The sequence below is a fragment of the Pleurodeles waltl genome, chromosome 2_1, assembly GCF_031143425.1.
Source record: "Pleurodeles waltl isolate 20211129_DDA chromosome 2_1, aPleWal1.hap1.20221129, whole genome shotgun sequence".
Lineage (NCBI taxonomy): Eukaryota > Metazoa > Chordata > Amphibia > Caudata > Salamandridae > Pleurodeles > Pleurodeles waltl.
Genome location: NC_090438.1, coordinates 98,533,966 through 98,560,927, shown reverse-complemented (window position 1 = coordinate 98,560,927; position 26,962 = coordinate 98,533,966). Strand labels below are relative to the sequence as shown.

The following is a 26,962-nucleotide window of genomic DNA, read 5'->3' as shown; positions in this document are numbered from 1 at the left end:
GTTTCCCTGATACTATTGTCACTGATAATGGACCGCAGTTTGTTTCGAGAGAGATGAGTGAGTATCTTGAGATGTCTGGTATAAAGCACAAAAGATGTTCTCTTTACCATCCCGAAGGAAATGGAATCGTTGAAAGATTTAATAGGTGTGTGAAAGAATGTATACAACTAGAGAGTGCTTCAAATAGAGACTGGAAGGAAGGTCTAAAAGAATTCCTATATGCTTATAGGATGACTCCCCATTCTACAACAGGAAAGGTTCCTTTCGAACTGTTCAGAGGTCGGAAGGCTAACACGTCACTTGCACCTGCATGGGTGTATTGGAGGAAGGATGTAAATGATCAAAACATAATGGATGAGAAGAATGTGCATGAGAGTGAAAAGGTACGAAAAAGGAAATTGTATTATGACCACAAGAAGGGAGTGTGTGAGCTTGACATAGAGGTTGGAGATCAGGTATTGATCAAAAAACCAACATTGAGTAAAGGCAAGAGTAAATTTCAAGGACCTTTTGAAGTTATTAAATTATTCAGGAATGCCGTGAAGATAAAAGATGGTAGAATATGGAATTTTAATAGAATTGTAAAATTCATTGGAAATTGTTAAGGTTAGTGTTTCAATGTATTGTATTTTGTTATCTGTTCTATTGTTATTTCTTCCAATCTTTGTATATTGTAGTCTGAGCATTTTTATTTTAGGGGGAAGGTGTGTGGTATATAATCAATTGTAATATTAATGTAGATTGTTCTCTTTGCTCTGCTCTCAGGCTGATGTCATAGTCTGACATCATGTAGAATATGGAATGTTAGGAAGGTTTGATGAGAGCAGAGCTGAGAGGAGGAGAGTGTAGTTGGCTGTGGATGGGATGCTTCAATAAAGGACCAGATTTCATACCTTCTTGATCCAATCATCATCTTTTCAACACTGGGGTTGGAGATCGAGCGATCCCCAACCAAGACCAGAGATTAGAGCTCATAAAAGCAGCGCTTGAGGGTGTCGCTTCTGCTCATGCTGGTATTTTGGACACAGTAACGCTCTTACAGAAATGCTTCTGGTGGGCAGGCCTGTACCTTGTTGTGACAGTTGCCAGCAAATTAAGGGCTCCAACATCAAATGCCCACCGCAGACATCCCTCGTAGTGTCCAATACGCCACTATAGTGTGTGTAGATTGACCATTGCGGTCCCCTTCAACCTGATGGTGCATACAACTACATCTTAGTCACTGTATATTCTTGTTCTAGATTCCTGTGGATATGGCCTCAGCGTTGGCTGACGCTCGAACTGTTATAAAAGACCTACTGATCTTTACTGGTACATATGCGGTTGCAGCATTCCATTCGGACCAGGGCCTTGCATTTGCCTCTAAGGCATTCAGGAACACCATGGGACGATGGGTGTTGAACACCATTACTCCTCACCATACCATCCCGAGGCAAATTTGGTCGTTGAGAGGAGGAATCGTGATCTAAAGCAGTCCTTAACAGCTAGAGTGTTAGATTCTGGCCGCAGTTGGCTTCATCACCTAATGGGGTCCAGAAAGCACTCAATAATCTGCCAAGACGGTCCTTGAGGTGACGCACTCCCTATGAGGTTCTCTTTAGGATACCTATGTATGTCCCAGATCTTGCTGTCCCTGGTTTGGTGGCAGCAGACACACCTTTTGACATCAATGAACGTCTCACTGTTTTACAGGAGCTTTAGCAATTTCGTGATGATAAATCATCCACCAGTGCTGCCACTTTAGGAATAAGGGATTTACCAACAACTTCAATTGGCTGGATTCCTAAAGTCGGGGATCTGGTTTGTGAGAAGATCGATGTGAAGAAGGAATTAGGTTAATCCTACAGAGCATTGGTCCCCGTCTTGGGAGTACAAGGTACCAGAACTGTCATCTTACCAGCGCTGCCTGGTTCCAAAGCAAACAGATTAATTTCCATTGATGATGTCAAACTTCACCATGTGACTGATCCTGCACAGTAGACCCAGGGGTCCCTTGGGTAGTTCTCTCACTATCCAACAGGATATACCCCTTCAAAGCAGAAATAACAACACTACTTCGGACTACACAACAATGTCCAACGATGTTACAAATACCTCCTCAACCGTGGGGAGGGCGGAAAATGAGCTCTTGCTGATTCCAGTTACCACTTCGACAACAACACCTGTCCAAAATGTGGCTGTTTTCTACACCAACACAACACAGACTGAAAACACCTTCTACTATGAGCCTCCACGCAAAGTGGATCCATCGCCCGGTAATGCACTTGCTCCTGTGTTTGCAGAGACTGCTTCTGGGTATTTAATCGACATTGATGACTTTTCTTCAGACTCATCCACTCCTGTGATTGAAAATGCTTCAAAGACGCGTAAGGTGTATTTATTGCTTAACCCCTTCGCTGCCAGGCCTTCCCCCCTCCTGTGCCAGGCCTTTTTTTGCCTATTTTAAATAGTTCGCACTTAGGCCCTCATAAGTTTTTGTCCACATAAGCTACACACGCCAAATTTGCGTCCTTTTTTCCCCAACACCCTAGGGATTCTACAGGTACCCAGACTTTGTGGGTTCCCCTGAAGGAGGCCAAGAAATTAGCCAAAATACAGTGAAAATTTCGTTTTATTTTCAAAACAATGGGAAAAAGGGGCTGCAGAAGAAGGCTTGTGTTTTTTTCCCTGAAAATGGCATCAACAAAGGGTTTGCGGTGCTACAATCACCAGCTTCCCAGCTTTCAGGAACAGGCAGTCTTGAATCAGAAAACCCAAATGTTTCAACACAATTTTGGCATTTTACAGGGACATACCCCATTTTTATGATTTTTTTGTGCTTTCAGCCTCCTTCCAGTCAGTGACAGAAATGGGCGTGAAACCAATGCTGGATCCCAGAAACCTAAACATTTCTGAAAAGTAGACAACATTCTGAATTCAGCAAGGGGTAATTTGTGTAGATCCTGCAAAGGTTTTCTACAGAAAATAACAACTGAAAAAACAAAATATTGAAATAGAGGTGAAAAAAACAGCAATTTTTCTCTACGTTTTACTCTGTAACTTATTTCTGCAATGTCAGATTTTTTAAAGCAATTTACCGTTACGTCTGCTGGACTCTTCTGGTTGCGGGGATATATAGGGCTTGTAGGTTCATCAAGAACCCTAGGTACCCAGAGACAATAAATGAGCTGCACCCTGCAGTGGGTTTTCATTCTATACTGGGTATACAGCAATTTATTTGCTGAAATATAAAGAGTGAAAAATAGCTATCAAGAAAACCTTTGTATTTCCAAAATGGGCACAAGATAAGGTGTTGAGGAGCAGTGGTTATTTGCACATCTCTGAATTCCGGGGTGCCCATACTAGTATGTGAATTACAGCGCATTTCTCAAATAGGCATCTTTTTTACACACTCTCTTATATTTGGAAGTACAAAATGTAGAGAAAGACAAGGGGCAATAACACTTGTTTTGCTATCCTATGTTCCCCCAAGTCTCCCGATAAAAATGATACCTCACTTGTGTGGGTAAGCCTAGCTCCCGCGACAGGAAATGCCCCAAAACACAACGTGGGTACATCCCATTTTTTGGCAGAAAACAGAGGTGTTTTTTTGCAAAGTGCCTACCTGTAGATTTTGGCCTCTAGCTCAGCCGGCACCTAGGGAAACCTACCAAACCTGTGCATTTTTGCAAACTAGAGACCTAGGGGAATCCAAGATGGGGTGACTTTTGGGGCTCTGAACAGGTTCTGTTACCCAGAATCCTTTGCAAACCTCAAAATGTGGCTTAAACTAACACGTTTTCCTCACATTTCGGTGACAGAAAGTTCTGGAATCAGAGAGAAGCCACAAATTTCCTTCCACCCAGCGTTCCCCCAAGTCTCCCGATAAAAATGGTACCTCACTTGTGTGGGTAGGCCTAGAGCCCATGAAAGGAAATGGATCAAAACACAACGTGGACACATCAAAATTATCAAATACAAAACGACCTGTTTTTGCAGGGGGGCGCCTGCGTTTTTGGTCCTGGGCTCAGTAGCCTTCTAGGGAAACCTACCAAACCCAGACATTTCTGAAAACTAGACACCCGAGGGAGTCCAGTGAGGTGTGACTTGCGTGGATCCCCCAATGTTTTCCTACCCAGAATCCTCAGCAAACCTCAAATTTAGCTAAAAAATCAATTTTTTTTCCACATTTCTGTGTGGGATCACCGCACTGGGACACATTTCATACCACCCAATGTTCCCTTCAGTCTCCTGGTAAAAATTATACCTCATTTGTGTACGTGGGCCAAGTGCTTGTGAAAGGGAAGAGCCAAAAACATGTTGATATTGAGGGGGAACAAAGGAGGTCCAAAAGGGCAGTTTGCAAAAAAACATTTTTAGGCTGAGAAGTGCAGCAGAATTTTTATCGGTATAGATGAGACAATGCTGGGTGGTAGGAATGTTGTGGATTTCTGCAGATTCCGGAAGGTTCCATCACAAAAACGTGGGAAAAATGTGTGATTTCCAGCAAAGTTGGAGGTTTGCAGGGGATTGTGGGTACAAAAATGGTGCGGGGTGCATGTGAAACACACCAGTCTGGAATCACCCAGATGTTTAGTTTTCAGATGTGTCTAGGTCTTGTGGATTTTTCTACATGGCAGCGTCCCAAAGTCCATAAAGTGCAGCCCTCACCATTCCAAGTGGAACGATTCTGAGAGTAAGCCAAGTTCTCATGGCCCAAATATAAAACTAAAACCCAAAATAATCAAATGCCTTCTTGCTTGCTGTGGGATAAGATGTTTTAGAGTGCGGGGGAGAGTTGAAAGACTGCTACCCCCTTCAGTTGAGGTGGGGGCGTAACCAGGCCCATACTAGTTGGTAGCCACCACCCCAATATTTTTTGTTTTTTAAAATTCCCTGGCATCTAGTAGACTTTCTGCCCCCCCCCCCGGGTGCGGATCAGGGGTAATTGCCCCATCTGCCCACTAGTGGGCAGAACAACTTTGGCCCCATTTATTTGGGGTGGGGGTATGGCCATACCCCTACCCTCTTATTTTTGGAGAAAAAAAAAAACTTCCCTGGCCTCTGGTGGGCTTTCTGCCCCCCCCTTGGGGCAGATGGGCCTTCCAAAAATAGGTCCAACTGCCCCCAATGGGGGGCAGATATGGGCAACAGTAATGTGCTCCCATGGGGAGTGACACTTACCCAAGGGGCTGCCTCCCTAAAGAAAACACACACATACACACACACACCAATCCCTGGTGCCTAAGTGGTTACTGCCCCCATGGGGGCAGATTGGCCTAACAAAAAATGGCCGATCTGCCCCCAAGGGCAATGGTCTAAACACAATTTGCGCCCCAGGGGAGCGACCCTTGCCTAAGGGGTCGCTCACCATCTGTAAAACAACAACAAAAAATCCCCGGTGCCTAGTGGTTTCTGGGGCAGATCGGCCTAATTAAAATAGGCTGATCTGCCCCCCAGGGCAAATGGCCTAAAATAAATTTGCCCCCCAGGGGAACAACCCTTGCCTAAGGGGTTGCTCCCCTTGCGTGAAATCCACGTAAAAAAAACAAAAAACTCCCTGGTGTCAAGTGGTTTCTGTCCCCCTTCGGGGCAGATTGGCCTCATAAAAATAGGCCAATCTGACCCCAAGGGGGGCAGAAATGGCCTAAATGTAATTTGCCCCCTAGAGGAGTAACCCTCCCCACCTCTAAAAACTAAAATAAAACAAAAACAAAACAACAAAAAAATTATCCCTGGTGCCAGGGTGGGCAGAAAAGGCCTTAAAAAGAAATGCCCCCCCTGGGAGCAACCCTTGCCAAGGGGTCGCTCCCTTATGCCAATTTCCAATTTCAAAATAAATCCCTGGTGTCTAGTGGGCATTTCAAAAGCCGGATTGCTTTACAATCCGGCTTTTGAAATGCTGAGAGAGACTTCAAAGGGAAGGAATCAATTTCCTTCCCTTTGAACCCTCTCTGGCCTCCTCCACGTGATTGGAAGAGAAATGCTTTGCATTCCCCTTCCATCCATGACTGGGTGGTGTGGGTACCGGTGCCTTGGACGAGATCACCTCGTCCAAGGCACAGAAGGGGTTAAAAAAAACTATTTAATTCACCCATGGAACTATATATGGTTCTGCTGGACATTTTTTGCATTATTTCTATTGATTTGTTTTGTGACTTTTCTTTTAGCTTATAAATGGGCCTTACCTTTTTCAACGCTCTTTTTTTGAGCCTGTGGATGAATTCTTAACTCCATATCATTCCTCACATAAGGTCCGAAGAGACTTGTCCCTTGTGAACATTTCAGCTGTACCTATTCCTGATGGGTTTGTGTGGGACAACGTTCCATTTGATATATACAGGCCCACTGAGGTCATTCAAATTCCATATGTCTTCAAAATTTTATGACTGATGTATTTACACCTGGTGTTGTATCTGATGGTTGGGATGTCCAGACAGTTGTTTCTATGTTAACTGAAATGAAGGACTATTCAGTGTTTGAAACTGATTATGAATACACAAATACAAAGAATTATGGGGAAGTGTTCGGCTATAACAACTGGGGACATTACTACATGCACAGTGCTACTAGACATAGACGAGTATTTAACTACACACAGTGGGAACACTGTTCACCACCTCCTGTGGGGAGCCCAAAACGTTATTCAGATAAATTTACTTATTTTTCTGTGCATGACACAAAACATCCAGTCATATTATTTCAAATTACCTTCTTCAAAAATTAGGAAAATGTTGCTAAATGATACAAAACTGATTTATTCAGATTCCTTTGTTTTCAGTCTTGCAGTTGAAGGTTACGAATACTGGAGGAACAGTATTAATTTAAAGAGTGTATAGGGAACACAAGATTGGCAAATAGAGGGTAGGGAAGCTTTATTTAGAATGTGCCTGATTCCTGCACAAACAACCTTTTTAAATGATACCATTTAACAGACATCGTGTCTGGGACTAGCGAAAATAAAGGAAGTGAACATGCCCAGTATCCCCACACCGGCAAAGTTTAATAATTGGCAATACTTCCTGAATGTCACAGAGGAAGAACTAAATGCAAAGGTTCAGGCTGGTACCTATAACTCTTCACTTTCCAGCCTTGGCGGGTGTTTAATTTGGCCAATAGACACAAATGGGTGTCAGGCATGTTATGTGAATTCCTCAGGGGGTTTCAAAATTAGCTGGCCCGACCCTCGCCTTGTCTCAGGTCATCACACAGGTATAGTTACAACATACAGTGTGGGTAAACTGTGCCAACAATGGGTACAGACTAACACTTTAGCCGCAGTTAAGGAACATCTTAACACTCTTTCTAAAGATCCAGACTTGCAGGACTTTGTTAGGTCCTAGAAAGCCACGCTCTAAAAGATTTATCTATGCCATATATAATGAGATCTGGATGCTTTCTCAGATAGAAGCTGCTGCACGTTTAAGGCAGATAGATAAGGAAAACTTATAAAAGGCGTTAGCAGTTGTCGACAACCGCATGAATACTCTGTCCAACAGGATTTATTACCTAACAAACATAGTGTTGTCTGCGATCGATATCATTCAGACGGACATGTCCCTTTTATATCATGGGCAAAGTCAGCTGTGTTCCACCATACAGTTAGGTTGGACTTTACAGACTTTGAAAAATGGCCGCGTTCCATGGAAGTACATTAACAGTAGTGACTTGTTTCCTGCTCTTAACTTATCCAAGGAACAACGGACAATGGCTAAAAGGGAAGCGAGTTTCATCATGCTTCACATAGAAAAGTTAGAGAAGTTGCCTTTCACAGTGGCAGAAAGTCCGTCCACAGTATGGCTCCTACATGGCATTATTAATCTGCCCATTTCCACTTTTCGATTTTCGAAATGCCTGAAACATCTTGCCGTGGGCAGGTACGACCAGCTAGGCAATAGCTATATTAAAGAAGAGTGGGAGTTGCCCTTTGAATACAAATGTCTGAAAGGGGAAACAGAGGTCTTTCAAGCAGAAGCAAATGTTAGACTACTGTCTTTCAATGAGCTGCAAGCAGGTGTCCCTTCACGGCCTTTGCAATGCGGGGGTTGCAAACTTGGACGGTTCTCGGAAGGGTACTCCTGTCCCTTAGATTTGACCAGCATTTCATGTACTTTTGAATGGAAGTTACGTAGTGCTGAGCGACCAAAGCTGTTGCGGCATGCGACCAGGAATTGCTTACGCAATTTCAGTCTCTAAAGTCGTTACATGTGAGGACAAGTTTTATTCCTCCCCACACAAGAGATAAAAGTGGCCCCACATTGATACTACTAATGTAAATTATGACAAGCTGAGCAGACTAAAGGCGCTACTGTTCCAAAAACTCGCCTTGACATCAGCCAGAGAGACATATGCTCCCCAGGTAGCGAGATCATCAGCTGAGATACAATCCCTATTAAATACCAACTTCCCCAAGCACTTTGGAGAGAACGCTTCGAGCACTAAGGGGATTGTCCATTTCTTTAAGGCTGTTCGGTCTGGATTTGTGTCCATCTTCCAGACTGTCTTTGGAGTCATTTCATCGGCCATCCATTCACTCTTTTCTAGTGTGTTTGGTGGCTTCCCAATAATTTTGGCATTAATAGGCGGAATACTTCTGATTCGCAGCGGTTGTGTCTTTCCAGCTACGCGAAGCAATGGAGCCACTGCCACCAGCTCAACTGTGCTGTGAACGCATGGTTCAGGTCTTTAATGCTTCGTTGCTGGAAGAGTTGGAGCGTGATTGGTCATTGTCTTTCCGACCAGTCCTATGGTGCGGGCAACCAGTCTTCCGCTGTGTATGGGGTCTCTTCGAACATTTGCCTACTGTGTGCCTTGCTGTTACATCAGTGCCTCCCGTGGACCAAGCACTGCTGATGTCCCCGATGAAGATTCAATCACTGTCGTGCCACCTGAGACTCATTGACACCGAGCCAAGCTCTCATGCAACTGAGAGAATGCTTTCTGTGCACTGAAGAGGTACAAAATGTGCACTTACTCAATGGGTATTACTGAGTGGATTGGAAGTGCACAAAATGGGAGCAAACAAATGTAGAGCTCCCTAGTACTTCCATAATACATACAACCTCTTTTCTCTTCCATCTGTAGAAGTATCCACTAGCTCTTGGTTACTGGTTGGAGTATATTCAAACTTGTGTTCAGAGTTTACAAATCACTGTTGAAGATCACTCCCAAACCTTCAAAAAAGGATTATGCTGCAAAAACAACAGAAGAACCTTGCTCTGAGTTCTATCACCACACTTGTGGGGCTGGATTCAACCACTTCGCTGTTCACGCCTTAAAACATTTTTGTCTCGAAATACCTGTGCTTCTTATTTTCTTCTTATAGAAAGGCCCCACAACCTTACGGTGCGTATTATAGTTTGCTGATTAGAAACATTTGCATGACAAGATGCTGCTCACTACTCAATTTCAACCAACTTCCCAGAGGTCTTACCAGGCTTCCGCCAAGGCTTTTCTTCAAACGAATCCAAATCCACCTCTATCACTGGTAATCCGTTTATGTTTCCAGGCGCATCAAGATCTATGCCTTTTGGCTGGAACTTGGCTGAAAAAAATAACACGTTAACCATTAAATGATTTCTTATTAGCAAATGTTCTTAACAAGACTGGAGCTTCATTCATTCATAACAAAGCCATCTTAATAACGTGTTATTTCCCTCTGAGGTTAGGTTCATAAAAATGGAGAAATAGAATCTATCACTGGACAATTTTACAGCATGATCTCTCTACGGCGAATAGGCTTGCAGCATTCAACTTTAAGTGTTCTGTTTCATCCTGCCATTTCTTGGTATAGAAAGAAACAATCCACATTATTGGACTGTGCATAACTCATTGACCCTCGTCTGGGTTTCTCTAAGGACAAGCAGATTTGCGAAAATTTTACTGTGGAAATCTTCGATTAAGAACACACTGAAATCACAAAAAGACATACATACCTGAAATGGACCCACCATACCCTCTGCCAGTTTTGAAATTTGTAGCCCTGGAAGAAAAATAAAAAAACCTTGACTAACAGTCATTCAAAATGATGCACTTTGAGAGCCAAACAATGCCTAAGGGATTTTGTTTTTCAGCTGACATTTGTATTTTCATAATGCGTTTAAAGGTTATGTTAAGCAACACAACATTTCAAAGAAGGATCACACAAGAGTATGATTAAGCCACATGATTAATGAACAAAATAACAGCAATAAATTTGGGCTATAAGTATAGTCTCCAAATCTCCGGCACAGGTTTTTTGCACTGACAACTTCGTTCCTTGCAGATTTTTAAACAGTTTGAATATTTTCTCCAGATTGTTGAAATTACAACTGATTTTCTATTGTTGCCTGACATTTCAATTGTGTAGAAACATCATTACGGATGAGGAACCACCTGTGGTCAAGGAGGCATTGCCATAGCTGTAGCAACAACGCAGGCACTGATGGATGGAAGCATTCCTTTTAATAGCAGTTCAGTTGAACTACAATCTGAGCTCAATGACTCATATAACCTGTGTCTGAACACTGCTTGCTTGGAAACATATAAAGCCGGTTAACAACTGCTGAGAGAGATATGTGGGGCTGGAAGAGGTTTAAGGGAACTGCTGAAAAGATGTTGCTGAAGGGCACAGGGCAGTTAATATTTCATCTAGTTTATTCTCTAAACAGTAAGTCATTCTGAAAATAAATAGAGTGAGTACAGACTGATGAAGTATTTTAAGCTCAACCCGAAGAAACATGAATTACTAATATTTTGTTGTATTTTAGGAAATACTTCCTCCTTTTTCCCACAAATTTGAAGTTGTTCCTGTATATTTTCACATTGTTTTCAACAGATGTGGACAGTCCTTGTCTGTAACAGAGTTTTCTAGCAGTCCACTATTTCATGTGTTCTGCAACAGTTGAGAAAACACTTTCATTAAAAAACATTTTGCATGATATAGAGTTGAAGTAGCGTGTGTTTACTTATCTAGTGTCCCTCCTGTGAGGGGCAGACTGCACTTGAGGAATTAAGACATAATATTGATTTCTACAGTTTCCGTTTTCAGATTATGCTACCTGGGGAAAGGTAGCTGGTAAAGTTCAAAATGGCAGAACTGTGACTCTACTGTGCACTGCTATTCAAAATAGTCAATATTCATATAGCAGCTACAATTCAGGAGCTCCAGATGATGCTGTTCCCATGCTACCTTAGCACACAACACATCTTGCTGTACTGCTCCATAAGCCATCATTCTATAAGCCACAGCAAATGCCACCTCACTTCCATCAACAGCTGCCACCCTGTGCTCTCTAGCAGCTACTATTCTAAGCTCTCTGGCATCAATGGTTCACCAAAGCATGGGGGGAGTTGCTGTCATGGAATAATTTTTCATGAAGCGGCTCCTGCCATGAAGGGGACCAATCTGAGGAGGAGGGCAAGGGGGGGAGATGCAGACACCGACTTTAAGCACGGAGGACAAGTTGCAAATTCCACTTTTGGGACATTTGTTTCTGCAATTTTTTCCTGACCTTTATAATCCTCTACGCAGTTTGTGAAGCATATCAAGTTTTAAAAAGTAATTCACAGAGTTATTGGAAGAAAACCTTTGTACTCTCTAAAATTGTCCCATTTTATTGTTCACAAGCTGCACCAAGACCAGAACATATTGGTTATGTTAAAGTGAGTGATTCCGCATACAGCTTTATAGCACTTTGAAGAAGTGAATCAGATCCAGATACTACTGCTCTTCATTTAGGAAGCAAGCAGTGCTGTAGGCGTTTCCAAAATGAATCAAAAGAGATGAGAGAGCAAAGTGTCAAAACTGTAACTAGGCTGTATATGTAAGTATAAGGTTCAAGTGGCATTAGGCTTTAGAAAGGGTCCTGTTCAAATCTGTAAATATGATGTTTGCAAGAGGAAGGCCTATTTAACTATGCTCGGCAGGAATGTTGTCCAGAAGAAGGAATGAGGAACTTCATAGCAAAATATACTGAAGAAAGAAAACGGAGGAAGCAATTTCAGAACTTCCTCCATACCTTCCATCCATGATGTACCCAAAGGATTCCTGGTATATGGAGTGCGTTTGGAGTTCTCTACTGTCAGAAAGCCTGTATTCCTGAAAGCCTGTACTCCATGTACTCAAAAAACAAATGAAAGCAGTGTTATAGGGATACAATACCTGCGCTGACATGCAGTGGACAAGGTATGCAGTGACAACTGGAGGATGGCACAGCCGCAATCTTGCTAGAGTTACTGACGGCTAAAAGCAATGCAGATGAAGACCCAGAGGATTACTTCAAACACCATATCTGAGAGACTCAAGGAAAAACTTTCAGAGAACTTTCCTGTCAATGGTCCTAGCTTGTGTGGAGAAACAACTATTCATGAATCAGTAAATGTACTTCACACTGATTTTACCCCGAAGACAAACAAAATAGAAAAAAGCAGTATAAGAAATTGAAAGAAAACTGGAAGCTTTCTCCAGGTGAGTGAACGGATGATACACACACACACACACACACACACACACACACACACACACACACACACACACACACACACACACACACACACACACACACACACACACACACACACACACACACACACACACACACACACACACACACACACACACACACACACACACACACACACACACACACACACACACACACACACACACACACACACACACACACACACACACACACACACACACACACACACACACACACACACACACACACACACACACACACACACACACACACACACACACACACACACACACACACACACACACACACACACACACACACACACACACACACACACACACACACACACACACACACACACACACACACACACACACACACACACACACACACACACACACACACACACACACACACACACACACACACACACACACACACACACACACACACACACAAAATGGACCAGCCAACTAAAGATGTACTGTAGAGAATATATTGATGATAACAGCTAAATTAGAGCTTCTCGATAGCCTGAGGAAAGGGGTCATACTAAGAGACTTGTTTATGTTTTTTAACAAGTAGGCCCATAAGAAAATGAAGAAGGTGCTCAGAAACTTGGAGAATGATTAGGATGCTCTTAAGTTCCCACAACTACATGAAGTTACTAGAGAATTTCTGCAAGAGAGCCCAAGAAGGAGAATACAGGGTTGTGAATGTCCACCAGAATGCTATCAAACTAAAGCTGAATTTCTGTGGAAGACTATCCTGCACCCCATTCGCTACTCTGAGCAAGAGCTTTCAACAAGAAAGAGGACTGTAAAAGGGGTGTAATAAATAATCAACTGAACACTATGAATCAAGCCTTATTAGGGTAGAAAGTCTTGTCAGAGGATATTCCAAGTTTAGGTACAGAGCTAGGTGAAGGGAGGCCGGCTTGCCAAACAGGTAAGTTAATGGCATGCTGACTTCCCTATGCTGCCCAGTCTTAGCTTGAAATCACTAGCGGGCACAGGGTATGGAAAATACCCATTAATGGAATATGGGGAGGAATATTATTTATTGTGTGATCTTTGTTGATTTTTACTAAAACTGTGAAGTTTGTTGCCAATAGCATATGTAAAACTAAACTTAGAGCCTGGGCTGTAGTAAACCTGAGAAGTCGTAAATAACAAGGGAGAGAAATATAGATATGAGCAGCCAACATTATTAGGTACGAAAACACATGTTAGATGGCTGGGTAAGAACACACTGCACACATCGGTGCAACTTAAAGGCCACAGATTTGAGTTCTGGCATAACAAGCCGTATTTCAACTTTTCAAGATTCCCCCAAAAAGTGCACATTACCTTGGGTAACAGTGAGATTATTTTTAGGGCCATAAAACAGCCAGAAATATTATTTTCATTATTAAGAATACATCATTCTATAGCAGTCACTAGAATATAGATTTTACAAAAATACAAAGAATGGTAACATGAATTACTAAAATATCTGGTAGGTGTAACATGCATATAAAGACTGAAAGATGAATGTGTTTAGTCTTAGTAAAAAATAAATACATCAGAGGTGAAATTACATTATATCAGTGGAAGAAGGTAACATTAGTGAGTACATGCACATGAGTGATACAGGTTTATTACTGAGGAAAGATGATCTTGAATTACCTTCTTTCAGCATGCACAATCCTATATTTTTGAGGCATTATTCCAATCTCCCATTTAATAATTCATGCCAATAGTGGAAATCATAATGTAACAGTTTACAGGAGGAGATTGTGCTCACAATGAATCTGCAAACAGTACATACATGTAGGAGGCCGCTCCTGTCTTGATGTTGCCAATGGTGACCTTCACGTCGTCGTCATCACTGTCACTATCACTGTCTTCCTCGTCACTCTGCGGTGCCTAATGAGAAATGAGATGTATTAAGTCAGGTAGACGTGAGCCAAAAAGGAAGAGGCCGAAAGGATGTGCAAACAGATCTCAATACACCTTACCAGACATATTTTTAATTTGAAGGTAAAGCAAAAAACTGAATTGAGACATGGAGTGAACATTGGAGTTACTGACTACTTTAAAGATCTTCGCTATCCAGAATCTATTCAATAAATGAATAAGAAACAAATATAATGTCATAAGCATCAAGGGCAGCTATTGTTTGTAATCTATGAGAAATAATAAAACACCCATTCAGAGTTAAAAGAACAAAAGTAATGCTGGGTGGTCATGGGGGTGTGGTGGGAAGTCTATTCCCATTTTTTCCTTAGCAGGTAAATGGGGGAGTTGGCAGGTATCTGGTGGTGAGTACCTCGTATGGATGCCATGCACACAGCATATGTACCTTGCAATTAAACAATGTTATGATACTACATTTTGGGTCTTGTGGCATATTTCTTCAAGATACATAGTGCACAGTTTTAAAGCTCTACTAGGAAACTGACTTCAATTGTTTGGCCAACCAGTTCTTACAAATGTGTAAGGGCTACTTTGTGTATGTTTCCATTAACTGACAAGGGCCTACCTAGTCACTACTCTAGCCCTAGAGCTGGACACCTGACACTTCGCCCGACATCCCACATACATACACCCGCCAAGCAAACATCATAAACTTAACACAAAAGGGCACAAAGATCTATGTCCATAACAATGGCAGATGTATGCTACACAAGTACATATAACAACATATGTGGGTAGTTTGGATGTTTACATGGCTCTCAATGCAATCCAAAGGATCTGTCAGTTTCTGCTGGGAGGGTGAAACTATCTTAGATGATGAATTCACTAACTGCACCAGCTCCTGCAGAGCACTAGGACTCCGCCAACATCCTTAGCATGGGTTTAAAAGTAATTAGGCTCCTACAAACTGTTCAGTTATTGGTGTCTTGATAGTCTGAATTTTAGAAAATACTTTTTTCTGCATCACTAAATCCTTTAAAACCTATACAGACACTGACAAATCATTGTCCCCAAAATATGACACTAAAAAGCTGGAATTGGTACAGGCAATTAAAATAGTTTAAAAAAGTTATAATTTTTCTTGAAACCAGCCATTATTTTCTTGCAATTCTATTTATTGGGGGTGAGGGGAAGGGGTCATACAAATACTCTAACTTTTAGAGCTTTCATTTGGGTTTTTCATGTTTTCTCTAAATAACGACTGTTGCATGCTTCACAGTGACCAGGATTGAAAGACATTTCTCATGTAACAGCTCATGGAAACCGCTTCGATACAGTAGGATTTCCTAGGGCAAACTATGTAGCCTCCACTCAGCCTGTGAAATATGAGTTCTCAAACATTTTTTTATTACACTCTCTGCTTGGTTTTATGGTTTTGGTGGTTTACTACTCAGTAATTTTTAATTCCTGGATACAAAAAAAGAACTTCAAAGGTGCAATGCTTTAAGTGCAGTGGCCAGAGTCTCTGCCAGATTACTTTTACACTTGATGGAATAAAAGAAGTGTCCATGGTTTAACCACATTCTCAGGATAGTCACATGCAATACATTTGAAAGAAACAAATCTAAATAGGAACCAATTAACACAGTAAAGTTTTAGCTGGAAAAACTAGACATGTCTTTAAAGACACTAAAATTAAAGCTGTGTTATTCAAAATTATATTCATTTGGAGTCCCAGTCAAGTTTGAATCCAAAGCGAATGGAATAGCAGTCTTACTAATAATAAAGAATTCATGAGCAGAAAATTAAGTAGGGTTTCAGGATTTGCAGTCTCACCCTTATTCTTCACTTCCATCACAAGCTCACACTGTCCTTTTTTTGTCAGACCACGGGGACCCTCACTTCAAACCTCCCTCTTAGAAGATTTCTTTGGACTACATGATGATCTGTTACACACAAAAGCAGGATGGCAGCTGAAATATCAGCTGTCCCAGCACCACACTATACACCTCCGCACCATATCTGGGGAGTTGGATGTTGTTTCCATCACAGCCTAAACTAGGTTTTGACCATGCACCATAACCTGACTTGTGCCACTCACCGTGCTGAAGGATGCAGGAATATTGGACTATGGCCATTCCCTTCTGCTTGAATCACACAGCAGTTGCAGGTGACCATTTTGCAGCCTGAATCCTACAGCCTCCGCCTGCAAAGCGCACTGTGGGGGAGGGGAGAAGCTATGGCCAGCTCAGCTGGGACATAGCAATATTGGTTTACACACTTCCACTTTGCCGGAGTGCAGTGCCTCTTCTTTTGACTACTCTACAGGCAATTCCACAGGTCTCTTGTACTAAGCTTGGTATCCTGGTAAACTTGCTTTGTGTGTTTTACCTTTTTTGTCTTCTGGTTGCTGAGTCTCATGGCTTCTCAGTACTCCTCCACAGCTACTTGTGTACTATTGCAAAGCACTCAAGTTTGAGCTACCCGAAATCATGTGTTTTAGGGTCCTTAAATATTTTGCGAGCTTAACCCTCAGTCTCATTCATCTCCTGTTCTTCATCCTCGCCCACAGTCTAGGGGACTGCATCCTGGTCCCTACGTTCTTGCCACTGAGGAGTTTACATAACATATGACTTTTGCAACGCTAAATCACTACTTCTGCTTCCATAACCATCACAGTAATGCACCACGGCGCAATCCTTTTCAGGGAGTGCTTCTAGAATTTGGAACTCTAACCCAGGTTCATGTCCCACTTCCTGAACATCTACATTCAAGACTGATTGAAAAAATCTTCTTTTGCGAAGATACTTTTTGTCTGGCTCAAGTCCATCTCCTTGGTTGCAGTCTGCTTTCTTTCTAGGGTTCTCCCACAATCCCTTTTCCTCTCCTTTTCACTTTTCCTTTCACTGCTTATTCTCCTCCATCCTTCCACTCTAGTTCTCTACTCTGCCAAGTATTGTCTTCACACAACCCCCTCACTATGCCAAACCCACTGATTAGACGTTGCTGTCCTTCGGTTATATCTATTACCTGGGGGCTATGTAGAATGTATTGCATCATTCCTCCTAAGCATCTTCAAGGTGTTGAGTCTTGGAGGAGGAAAAAAACTTAACGAATCGTCAATAATTGTCCTTTTGGCCCTCTGGTTTGCTAGTGATGGGCAAACTGCCAGGAAATGTAGCAAACATTTAGGAGTCAAATTTGATGTCCAACTAATCTTTTCTGAACACATTAAAGTAGCAGTAGATAAAGGTTTTATTCAATTGTGTACCGTAAGGAGAATTATCCACTCATTCTCTTACTCTCAAAATGTCTAAATTTTTAACGATTTTATTGTGTCAGGATTAGAATACTGCAATTCAGTGCATCTAAATCTTTGAAAGACATCAAAAGCTTCACCTGGTGCAGAATAAGGCAGCTAGGAGTATTTGCAATGTGAGACGGTCTGGTTTGGTCACCCCCACCGTATCAGCTTTTCATTAGCTGCCAGTAAAACAGAAAATTATTTTTAAGTCGCCCTGTTTAGATTATACGGTACCCTGCGCCCACTGTGTACATCCCTTGTTGTGTAAACTTTCCCGGCATTTCCCAACTCGGGATTTAAGATTTGTTTTTTTGTTTTTTAAAAGGTCAGTTTTTGTTGCACCACGTTAGGCAGCCAAGCTTTCTCAATAGCCAGCGCAAAGCTCTGGAATGCCCTACCTTTTTTCCATTTGGAGCATAACCATCTTGTTACTGGTCAGGAAGTCATTAAAAACCTGCCTTTTTTCATTGGCATAACACAGTATTTTGAACTGTTGTAAGTAATCCTCTACAGTTAAAATAGCACTGAAGTACCGTCAGGTGTAAGTGTGGTTTTTACATAGTCATAATTAATTAACTTCACTACAATCACCATTGTAATTGCTGCTATCTACTCATTCTTCTCATGCAACTAACTATTTTGTGTAGACAGAAATCTTTCGCCTTTGGGCAACTCACTGCTGTTATCACTGCTTCACATTTTGGTCTGATCAGTCCTCTCATTTACCTTTGTTCTTATGCAAAGTCCTCCAACTCCATTAGGTAATGTACACACTACATGTAACTACATAAATGAATAAATAAATACATCTGCCTTTTCTTGCTTTCTGTGCAGCCGCATCACCAGTGGTTGGAAGTTAGTACCATTTGTTCCAGTCGGAACAAGCTCCATCCTCAAGCCCAAGTGTTTTTTTTTCCATTCAGTACTAATAATTTTATGCCCAACTGCATCATCATCACTCAACAGTGGTTTAACAAGTATGCAACATCTTTAATGTGAAGTGCTTAATGTATAAATACAAATACATATCATTTGCATAAATGTAAAGCCTTCTCCTTTTGAGACCAGAAGAACATAGAACAGCTGAAAAAAGTGAACAAAAACGTGGGGAAAGGCAACAGTGGACCCTACTGCAAATCTACATGCTGCCCGAGGAGCTCCACAGGAGGCAAAAGAGAGCTGTGCCATCCCATCTGTGACCATGGGAATCCATCTATAGCCCATTTCCATGGATGCTTGTACCACTTCATCCAGTTTATATTAGGGAAGAGAAGTGTTCTATAGTGCTGCACACGGCAGAAAAGTCACAAATCAGTAAAAGTGGAAAATCTCCTTTAAGCATCTCAGCCACTAACTAAATTATACAACATGTACTTGTATACTTGACAAACGCCACCTGATGACCAAGGCAAACTGACAACTGCACTTCCACAGTAAGGTACCTTCTGCATTATTTTTATTTGGCCCATATCAGGTGGTTCAATGTCTCCTGCGATTCAGGAATGATCCAAAGAGACATCACTTCAAAGACCTCACTTGTCTTTCCTTTCCTACAAATCACGTATTACACTGCACTATTTACACTAACCTCCCAGTTTGTGCATGCAAATGCAACATACTTGCATCAAAGCACTAGTACGTACTTGATTTCACTGCACTCAGCTAGTCCTGCTTTATAAAAATACCTACACGGCACATACACCACATTTTTGTAACTACTTGTAAAAACAGACTATACTTGCCAATGTTCTGCTGATAAGGAGACACCCATTTCTTCCATTCGTAAAGCCAACAGGTCTACTTTTTAGGTCGCAGCTAAACAGCACATGTGCTGCCTAGAAGAGACATGTTGTATTCAATCTGTGGGCTTCAGCCCGCCCATAGGCTTACCATTTGCTCACTCCATTAGAGGTCTTATATCCTTTGTCCTCATTTGTCCCTGGCATGCACGCACCATGCCTCCTCTAGTGTTTAGCCCTCCCCCAGAGCATGTACCAAGTACTTGTGTCCATTCACTGCTTCCTTTTTAGAAGCTACTTTTTATTTTGTGTTTGAGCATTCTCAACCAACGCTATTATAACAATATTGGTGCGTGTTTAAAAAAAAAAAAAAAAAAGCTAACAGATGCAATATGTGCATGAAGTGGTATTATGCATTTCAATTCGAGCTTTATTTTACGGTGTGGTGTGTCCCTCTAGTTTCTGAAAAGGCAATATCCCACACAATATCCCATCACATTCGATTTGCACTATACAGCGCAGGCTTGGTAAGAGCCATTTATTACATGAGCTGTGCTGCTATTCAGCACAGCTAAAAGAAACTGACGACACCAAAACTCTGATTGCCGAGACCTAGTGGCTTTGCCAATGTTTGTTTGGCTTTGTTAGTGCAGAACTATTGGCTCTGCCAATGCTTTTTGCTAATGCTGTTCAGAAAATGTTGATGAGCAGGAGGAGAGTAGAAAAAAAAAAAGATTACAAACAAGCAGAATGGACCGGAGGAAGCAACATGGAAAGAGCCCTGGGTTGCAGAGATGTGGAAGGGGAAGCTAGAAACGGGGAAGTGGAGATAGCAAGAAAACATTCACTCCCTTGGAGAATTGACACTAAAAGGAGAAAAAACAAGCATTGGCAAAACCAAAAGGTCTCACCTTTGGAACCTCTTGGCTTTGCCAAACATTTTAGCAGTGCTGTACAGCATCCCCAATGCTGTGTAGCAAGCCTAAAGAGTAAGCGAAAAAAAGGTGCTATGATGCCCCCCACCTCATTTTGTAGGTTCGTGCAGCACGCACATGCTCAACTAATAAGCAAGCAATGGGTGGGCGCCAAGCCCACGGTGAACAGACAATATGTCATTCCCCAAAAAACAAATGTTGGAAAGATCATGCTGGAAAGTAATTTTTTCTGATTTCAGCCATGGTATGCAATAGGTGGGCTCGAACCCTCTATAAGCAAACAATTTGCCAACAGACAGCTTGCTTAATCTGGTAACTTAGATCTAAAAAAAAAAGCAGTTCCTGGTTTTGAGCCGTGGAGCCAATCATAACGGACAGCAAACAGGCTACACTCCAAGGAAGGAGCAAAACACAAGGAGAGGAATGAAAGCCATTGAATAGGAAGCAAGCAAATGAGATTGTAAAGAAATCCAACCAATTATGACCCAAAGGCCACTGAAAATATACTGTGTTTTAGACAATAGGTCTTCAACAACAGACAGCTAAACCGGTCTGTAGGCGAGACCTGAAATGTAAAGCAGAATTTGGAATTCAGAGGCACTTTAGACAATCCAATCTGGGAGCAAAGCTTTCAGTACTAAACACAGTGTATTACTACAACCACTATCACATACCGTTGGCAGCACTTTTGTGTCATTACTCCTATTGATCTTGATTTCTTGAGGTACATCTTGCAGTACAGGGGTAGATTCTGCTCGCCTGTGGAGAAACACAAAAATGCATTATCAAACCTCAGATTTTTCATTTATTGATATGTGTGTGTGTGTACACACGCACACACATTTTAATAAACAGATTTTGCATGTGCACAGGAAATTATAGAACTAAGTACCAGCCTTATGTCACTAAATGTGATGAATTCAAAATGTTTCCCTGAAGGCCCAACACTACTACTCCAGGATCAGGCAGGCATATCCCTCGCTAATACGGACTTAATGTAGCTCAGAATTTCTTTCCAGAAGGGTGCTATGCCCGAACATTCTCCCAGATACGCCAGTGTCTCCTTTTCTTGACTGTGTGCAATCCCAACAGACCTCTGGTACAGTTGAATAAAACTGACACAAGTGTGCAGATGACAGAGCAGCTTGTACACTGCCTCCCTGTGGGGGACACTTCTATAACCCCTGTACATAGACACCCAGAGCATCTTCCAGTCATCCTTGGAAATATTCTTATTAAGATCTCAGGCCCATCTCTAGTGGAATTTCCAGATACCTCTACAAGATGTCTCTTGCAGTAATTTGTTTAATCCCAATATCATTCCTCTGAGTGCCTAGGTGATTTCTCACAATTGTTTCCATATGGGTCAAATCTCTAGTATTCATTTGCTTGTTTAGGTTGCATTTCCCATTGTTGAATTTGGAAATACTGCTGCCTACTCCTTTCAGAGATATTGATTGTAATCCTTCCTGTTCTGGGCAATGAACTTGATCCCCCCTCTTTGGAACATGTCTGAACTCCTATTCCTACAGCTGGCATGAAATGAGGGTTTACATGTACTGGAGTATTCGGGTACGGGAATATGGTTATTTCCAAACTCTAGGGATCTTGTCCCCATGATGGCCATTCACCAAAATGTTTTGGGTAGTGGAAGTGACATCACATAAACTTTGACCTTGATGATATCACAGGAAGTCAGATCATAGGACAATGATTTTTTCCAGGAAACATCACACCAATTTACATCACCGAAGTGCCAAAGTAATTGCATGATTAGTATAACAGCATAATACCTATATTAGATATCACGTAAATTATGGTGCTGCCTTGATCTTTGAAACGTTCTGGGGCATACTACTACTTGCCCTGAATGGTAGTGAGTAAGCAAAGTGAGTGAGCCAGGCCCCTTCTAGGGAGGGGGGTCCCCACCCTGATAAAAATCTGAGAAGAGTGGAGGGAAATCGTGCTTTTTAAAGCACAACTTTCACATAAATTTGTTGAAATGTGATAAGCGCAGAATGAGCACTCAATGAATTTTTAAGATTCTTTCATGATGTGCCAAGCCAGTGAAACCCGATGCTCCCCAAGGGTTGACTCAATTTTTTTCAAAATATGGCATGGGTGTCCTTATATGTCAAAAATTACTTCGATTGTGCCAGGGACAGTATTTTGTCATGGGTAAACACTTGTATAAAAAAATGTTAAAAAACAGCAGAACATGCTGGTGCCAGAAGTTTTGCAATTTATGCTCTCCCATATACCATAGGTGACCCTTATGTCAAAAATTACCTCCGCATGGCATGACCAGCATTTTGTCATGGTTGCCACCCTCTCATATGCCAGGTTGCCCACCACCTCTATGCCATGAATAACCTACATTGTGCTAGTATTGGCATTCTGTCTTTGGTATCTACATGCCAAGAATTTCCCTGAGTATGTGTCCAAATATGCCCTATTTGTCATGGTTTAACTCTAGTATGCCAGTATTTTTCCACTGGTGTGTTTTAGGCCAAGAATTACCCCTAGTGTGACAGTATTTTATCACAGTTGTCTGTCATGCTAAGAATTACTGCAATTATGCCAGCACAAGTATTCTGCCCAGCATAGCTCCATAAGACAATTACCTTCAGTATCCCAGGGCCAGCAACACTTACCACATCATATTCTCGCTCAGGCTCACATTCAATCAATCATTCAATCATTCAATCAATTTTCTTACAACCCCACTCAATCTTATTCATTCTTACTCACTCGCTTGCATTCACTCTTAATTTAATTTCACTCATACGTACTGACGCTAAGGCCCAGGTTTACTAATGCTTTGTGTTGGGTTTGCATCACTTTTGTAAAGGGCAAAGTGTTAGGGTGAGGTTTATTATCCAATGCAATCAAACTTTGCTTTGGACGGTATCCCAAAGTAATGCAAATTTGTGCTAAGCGCTGCTTTGTGTTATTTTATATCAAGGGTATGTTCCATGGATGGCACCAGGGCATTCCTATGCAACCACTCATGGGTTAGATGCAAATCCCTAGCTACTAACTTCGGTAGGAAGGAATTTGTGCCAGACTTTTACATCTCTTTGAGGCAGGCGTAATGAGAAATGTTTTCATTTCTCCTCGTTTTTCAAACTTTGCATATGTGCTGCATTGTACAGCACACATAAAAAAGTGAGCTTTAAAATATATTTTGTATACTGGAGGGGGCCACTTTCAGTACAAAAGCTATGCTTCACAGAATACACACTCCTGTGTACTACGGCACTGGGGTGTGTGGGTTGGAGCATGGCTGCCAAAAGAGTGCCAGCACACAGGGAGAGACAAAATGCTCCATATCTTTGTAGATATTGCACATTTAATCTCTCTCCCTTTGATGAAAGTCAGCAACTTTAGTGCAGGGTTACCTTGTGTCAGAAAATAGTAAATATAAGTCTCACTGCCAGTCACTGACTCTCTCTCAGACACAAACTTACGTATGTATACAGACACACTCGCTCCCACATACACACAATCTCTCTCTCAAATAAACACTCTCACCTGGAAGTAGAAGAGGTGATAGTAGGGGTGGGATTTTAATTAGACTTAGGACCGCGGTCTGCGGAAATGCTGGAGGTCACACAACAGAGGCATTTTCAAAGGGATTGCGACTTCTCCTGGCACAGTGAGGACTTGGGGATATTTGGCATACTTTGCACCAGATGACAGGGATTTTCTTTTTTACCCCCTTGAGCATAGTACCTATTCCGGGACTGATAATGTTCTTATGTCGCACTCTTTCTGCTGCACAAAGTGCCAGATGCAGCTATATCAGATATCTCGATATCACACCATTCCCATATCGAAGTTAAATAGAGAACTGAACTTCTTGACCCTTCCGGAACCCGCAGGCAAATCTCCCCGGACCTACAAAACCACCTATTTATGAATGAAGTTGCCAATAGCAGCTCATTATGTGTAGGGCAAGATTTGTCATGGAAGTTTAATTATGTGTGGCATGCATTCTAGAGGATTCTGTCAGACGTGTATGTAAATGTTTTTTTTTCCAATTTCAGTATGAACTTGATAGGGGGAATTTCAATTTATATGTTGTTATAGTGCAGTGGTTCCCAACCTTTTGACTTCTGTAGAACCCCACTTTACCATTACGCGAAACCAGGGACCCCCCACTGAATCATTACTGCAACCCGGGGACCCCCCAACTGAGTCATTTCTGTAAACTGGGGACCTAATCTGTTAATATTATTTAATTTTTTGAGTAGTCGCGGACCCCCTCTGGAGGCTTTGCGGACCCCCAGGCGTCCCCGGACCACAGGTTGGAAACCACTGATATAGAGTGTTTATCCTACTTACTGAGTAGTATCACCACGTCTGCCTTGTGCATGTTATGTTGCTGATGTAACCCAATAGGGGTGTGAAACTTTATGCGGTCCATTATGCATCATCCAAGCAAGACGATCAGGTCTGAGTATGTCAGTGAGGTTTGATATTTTATTGGGTATGGGCAAATGGTCAGCCATTGTGATAGGAGTGGTATGTCTATAGCTGTGCTGCTGGAGAGAGAAACTTCTACACTGGTTTTGCCTTAGGGAAACAGAGGAGTCAACACAAATCAGAGAGGATGTGGGTTTAGATTAGTACATTGATCTACTTTATGACATATATGTAAAGTTTGGAGTTTCAAAATGCTGGGGTGCCCTATTGATTGACCGGTATTAAAAGAAGCATTACAACTGGGTATGAGGACTACTTTCCAATACTTCTGTCAACTGGGGGCATCTTAATACTTTAATTGTTTAATTTACATGCCCATCTGCTGGACCAAGTGAGACAGATTCACATGCAACTCTAAACAAGTGTATATTGAGAAAGGGTACTCAGCATCCAATAATCCTCAATCACAAATGGAACCTTAGTTGAACTATATGGTCCAAATAAACTTTTTAAAAGGAGAGCAGATCAATGCCCACTCACTCAACGCTTGTTGGCAGGAAAATGGGCATGTGGTTTTAAATGACAGACCTGATACTCATTTAGCATAGGGAACTATATAAAGGCAATATCAAGTCTACCGGTGTCTGTGGTCACCCTTGAACTGCACATCATTTTGACAGCAAATAGGCTAATTGGCCTAACAGGGAGTGGCAGCATTTGTGAGACAAATCTTAAAAAACAATTAGTCCATCCCTCTCAGATGGCTGCCTGTGCACACTTGATCATTGTAGGTGCCCTCTTAGCTTCTGAATTGGTAACGTATATTGTCCATTGTCGAGTATTGTCCCTTTTTAGAACTTACAAGCTGGAGAGTGATCTGCTTAACATCTGTTTATATATTATGGTGTTAAGAGCGAAGTTTTTTTTGATTAAGGAACTTTAATCTAACATCTGCCCAGAAGTTTGAGGGGTTGGGCTTCTGTCAAAACTCCGTAAGTCCGACTCACGTTCAGTGATGGATTCTGGACGGGTCCTTACTGCAGGAAGCACAAATGACAGTATCTTGAAGTGTGAAGTAGGCTAGACAGATCAACCATCTAATCTCATCTGATTTGTAATGGGGGAGGAAAGAGAGCAAACATGCTACTAAGGGCCAGATGTAGCAAAGGTTTTTACCCATTCTGTGTCTATGGGAAAAAGTGTTCGTACATATGGCCCTAAATCTACAAATCAGTCAAAGTTCTGACCCAGCAACATCAATAATGGTGGATCAAGAAAGAAGTGAGCAATTTTCCGGCTAATGAGTTACACAGAGCGGTACATTGATATAACTTCATCGTACATGAGTCTGCAAATGAATACACATCCAGGGGGAAATGCAAAATGTTCAACTCCTAGCTCTGAACTGAACTATGGGAGAAATGTCATTGAGTCAGGAAGGCAGAAAGCACATGGCTGAAGGAACCGAACCGAGACCATGTGTTAAAACCCTGTCACTATTGAATGGAGAGCAATAAAGGCTATCTTTCTGTGAAAATGCACGAAGCTCATTGAAAGTTCTTACTGGCGTTTTCAGTAAAAGTACCATTTTCAAACAGCCAAAAACCTGGTATGAGACTGTACATAATTACTTTTACGCAAAGTATGGCCTTTCAATGAAACATATTTCACCTTTAGAAAAGGAGGTCCAGCAACGTGGTCATGACTTTTCATTCAAAAAGTTCTACTTGGAAGAGACTGTGCCTCTCACAAAATCTACTATTCTCACTTCATGCCCTGTTGATCCCTGTGCTGCAAGAGTTATCAAAGAAGCTTATAAACATACCACTGAAGACTGTAGACAGATCAGAGGATTTGAAGGAAGCATACATCGTGTCTTTATCGAAAAGCTACCTCTTGACAGATCCTACCTGAAAAACTGATGGCCCAGCCTACATATTCATGGGTTGTTAAAATGGAGTGCCACAGTGTTACAGTCATAGTACTTTGTCAATACCACCAATCAATCCAGGTTCCATCCCCATAGGGGCAATGAAACAGACCTAGTGTAAATATTTCAAAAACTACCTTTGTAGACTCAGTAAATCATGCCCTATTTATGCTCGAAGATTTGTCTGCAACTTTTGACGCCACACATCAGAACATACTATGAAACAGAGTGAGGAGGCTAGTCAGAATATCAGAGATTGCTGGGATATGCTTGGAGCATTTTCTT

The 26,962-nt window shown here is 41.8% G+C and overlaps 1 protein-coding gene across 3 annotated transcripts in view; it reads right to left on the bottom strand.

The window, feature by feature from the left end:
- LOC138261609 (pre-mRNA 3'-end-processing factor FIP1-like) overlaps positions 1 to 26,962 on the bottom strand; it is a 201,380-nt gene that overhangs the window by 112,200 nt on the left and 62,218 nt on the right. For all 3 annotated transcript variants that reach the window (XM_069210742.1, XM_069210723.1, XM_069210732.1), the window contains exons 3-6: positions 20,994 to 21,078; positions 14,253 to 14,350; positions 9,915 to 9,961; positions 9,413 to 9,523 (exon numbers count right to left, since the gene is read on the bottom strand). In XM_069210742.1, the coding sequence (XP_069066843.1) occupies positions 9,413 to 9,523; positions 9,915 to 9,961; positions 14,253 to 14,350; positions 20,994 to 21,078 (341 nt within the window). The remainder of the gene's footprint in view (positions 1 to 9,412; positions 9,524 to 9,914; positions 9,962 to 14,252; positions 14,351 to 20,993; positions 21,079 to 26,962) is intronic.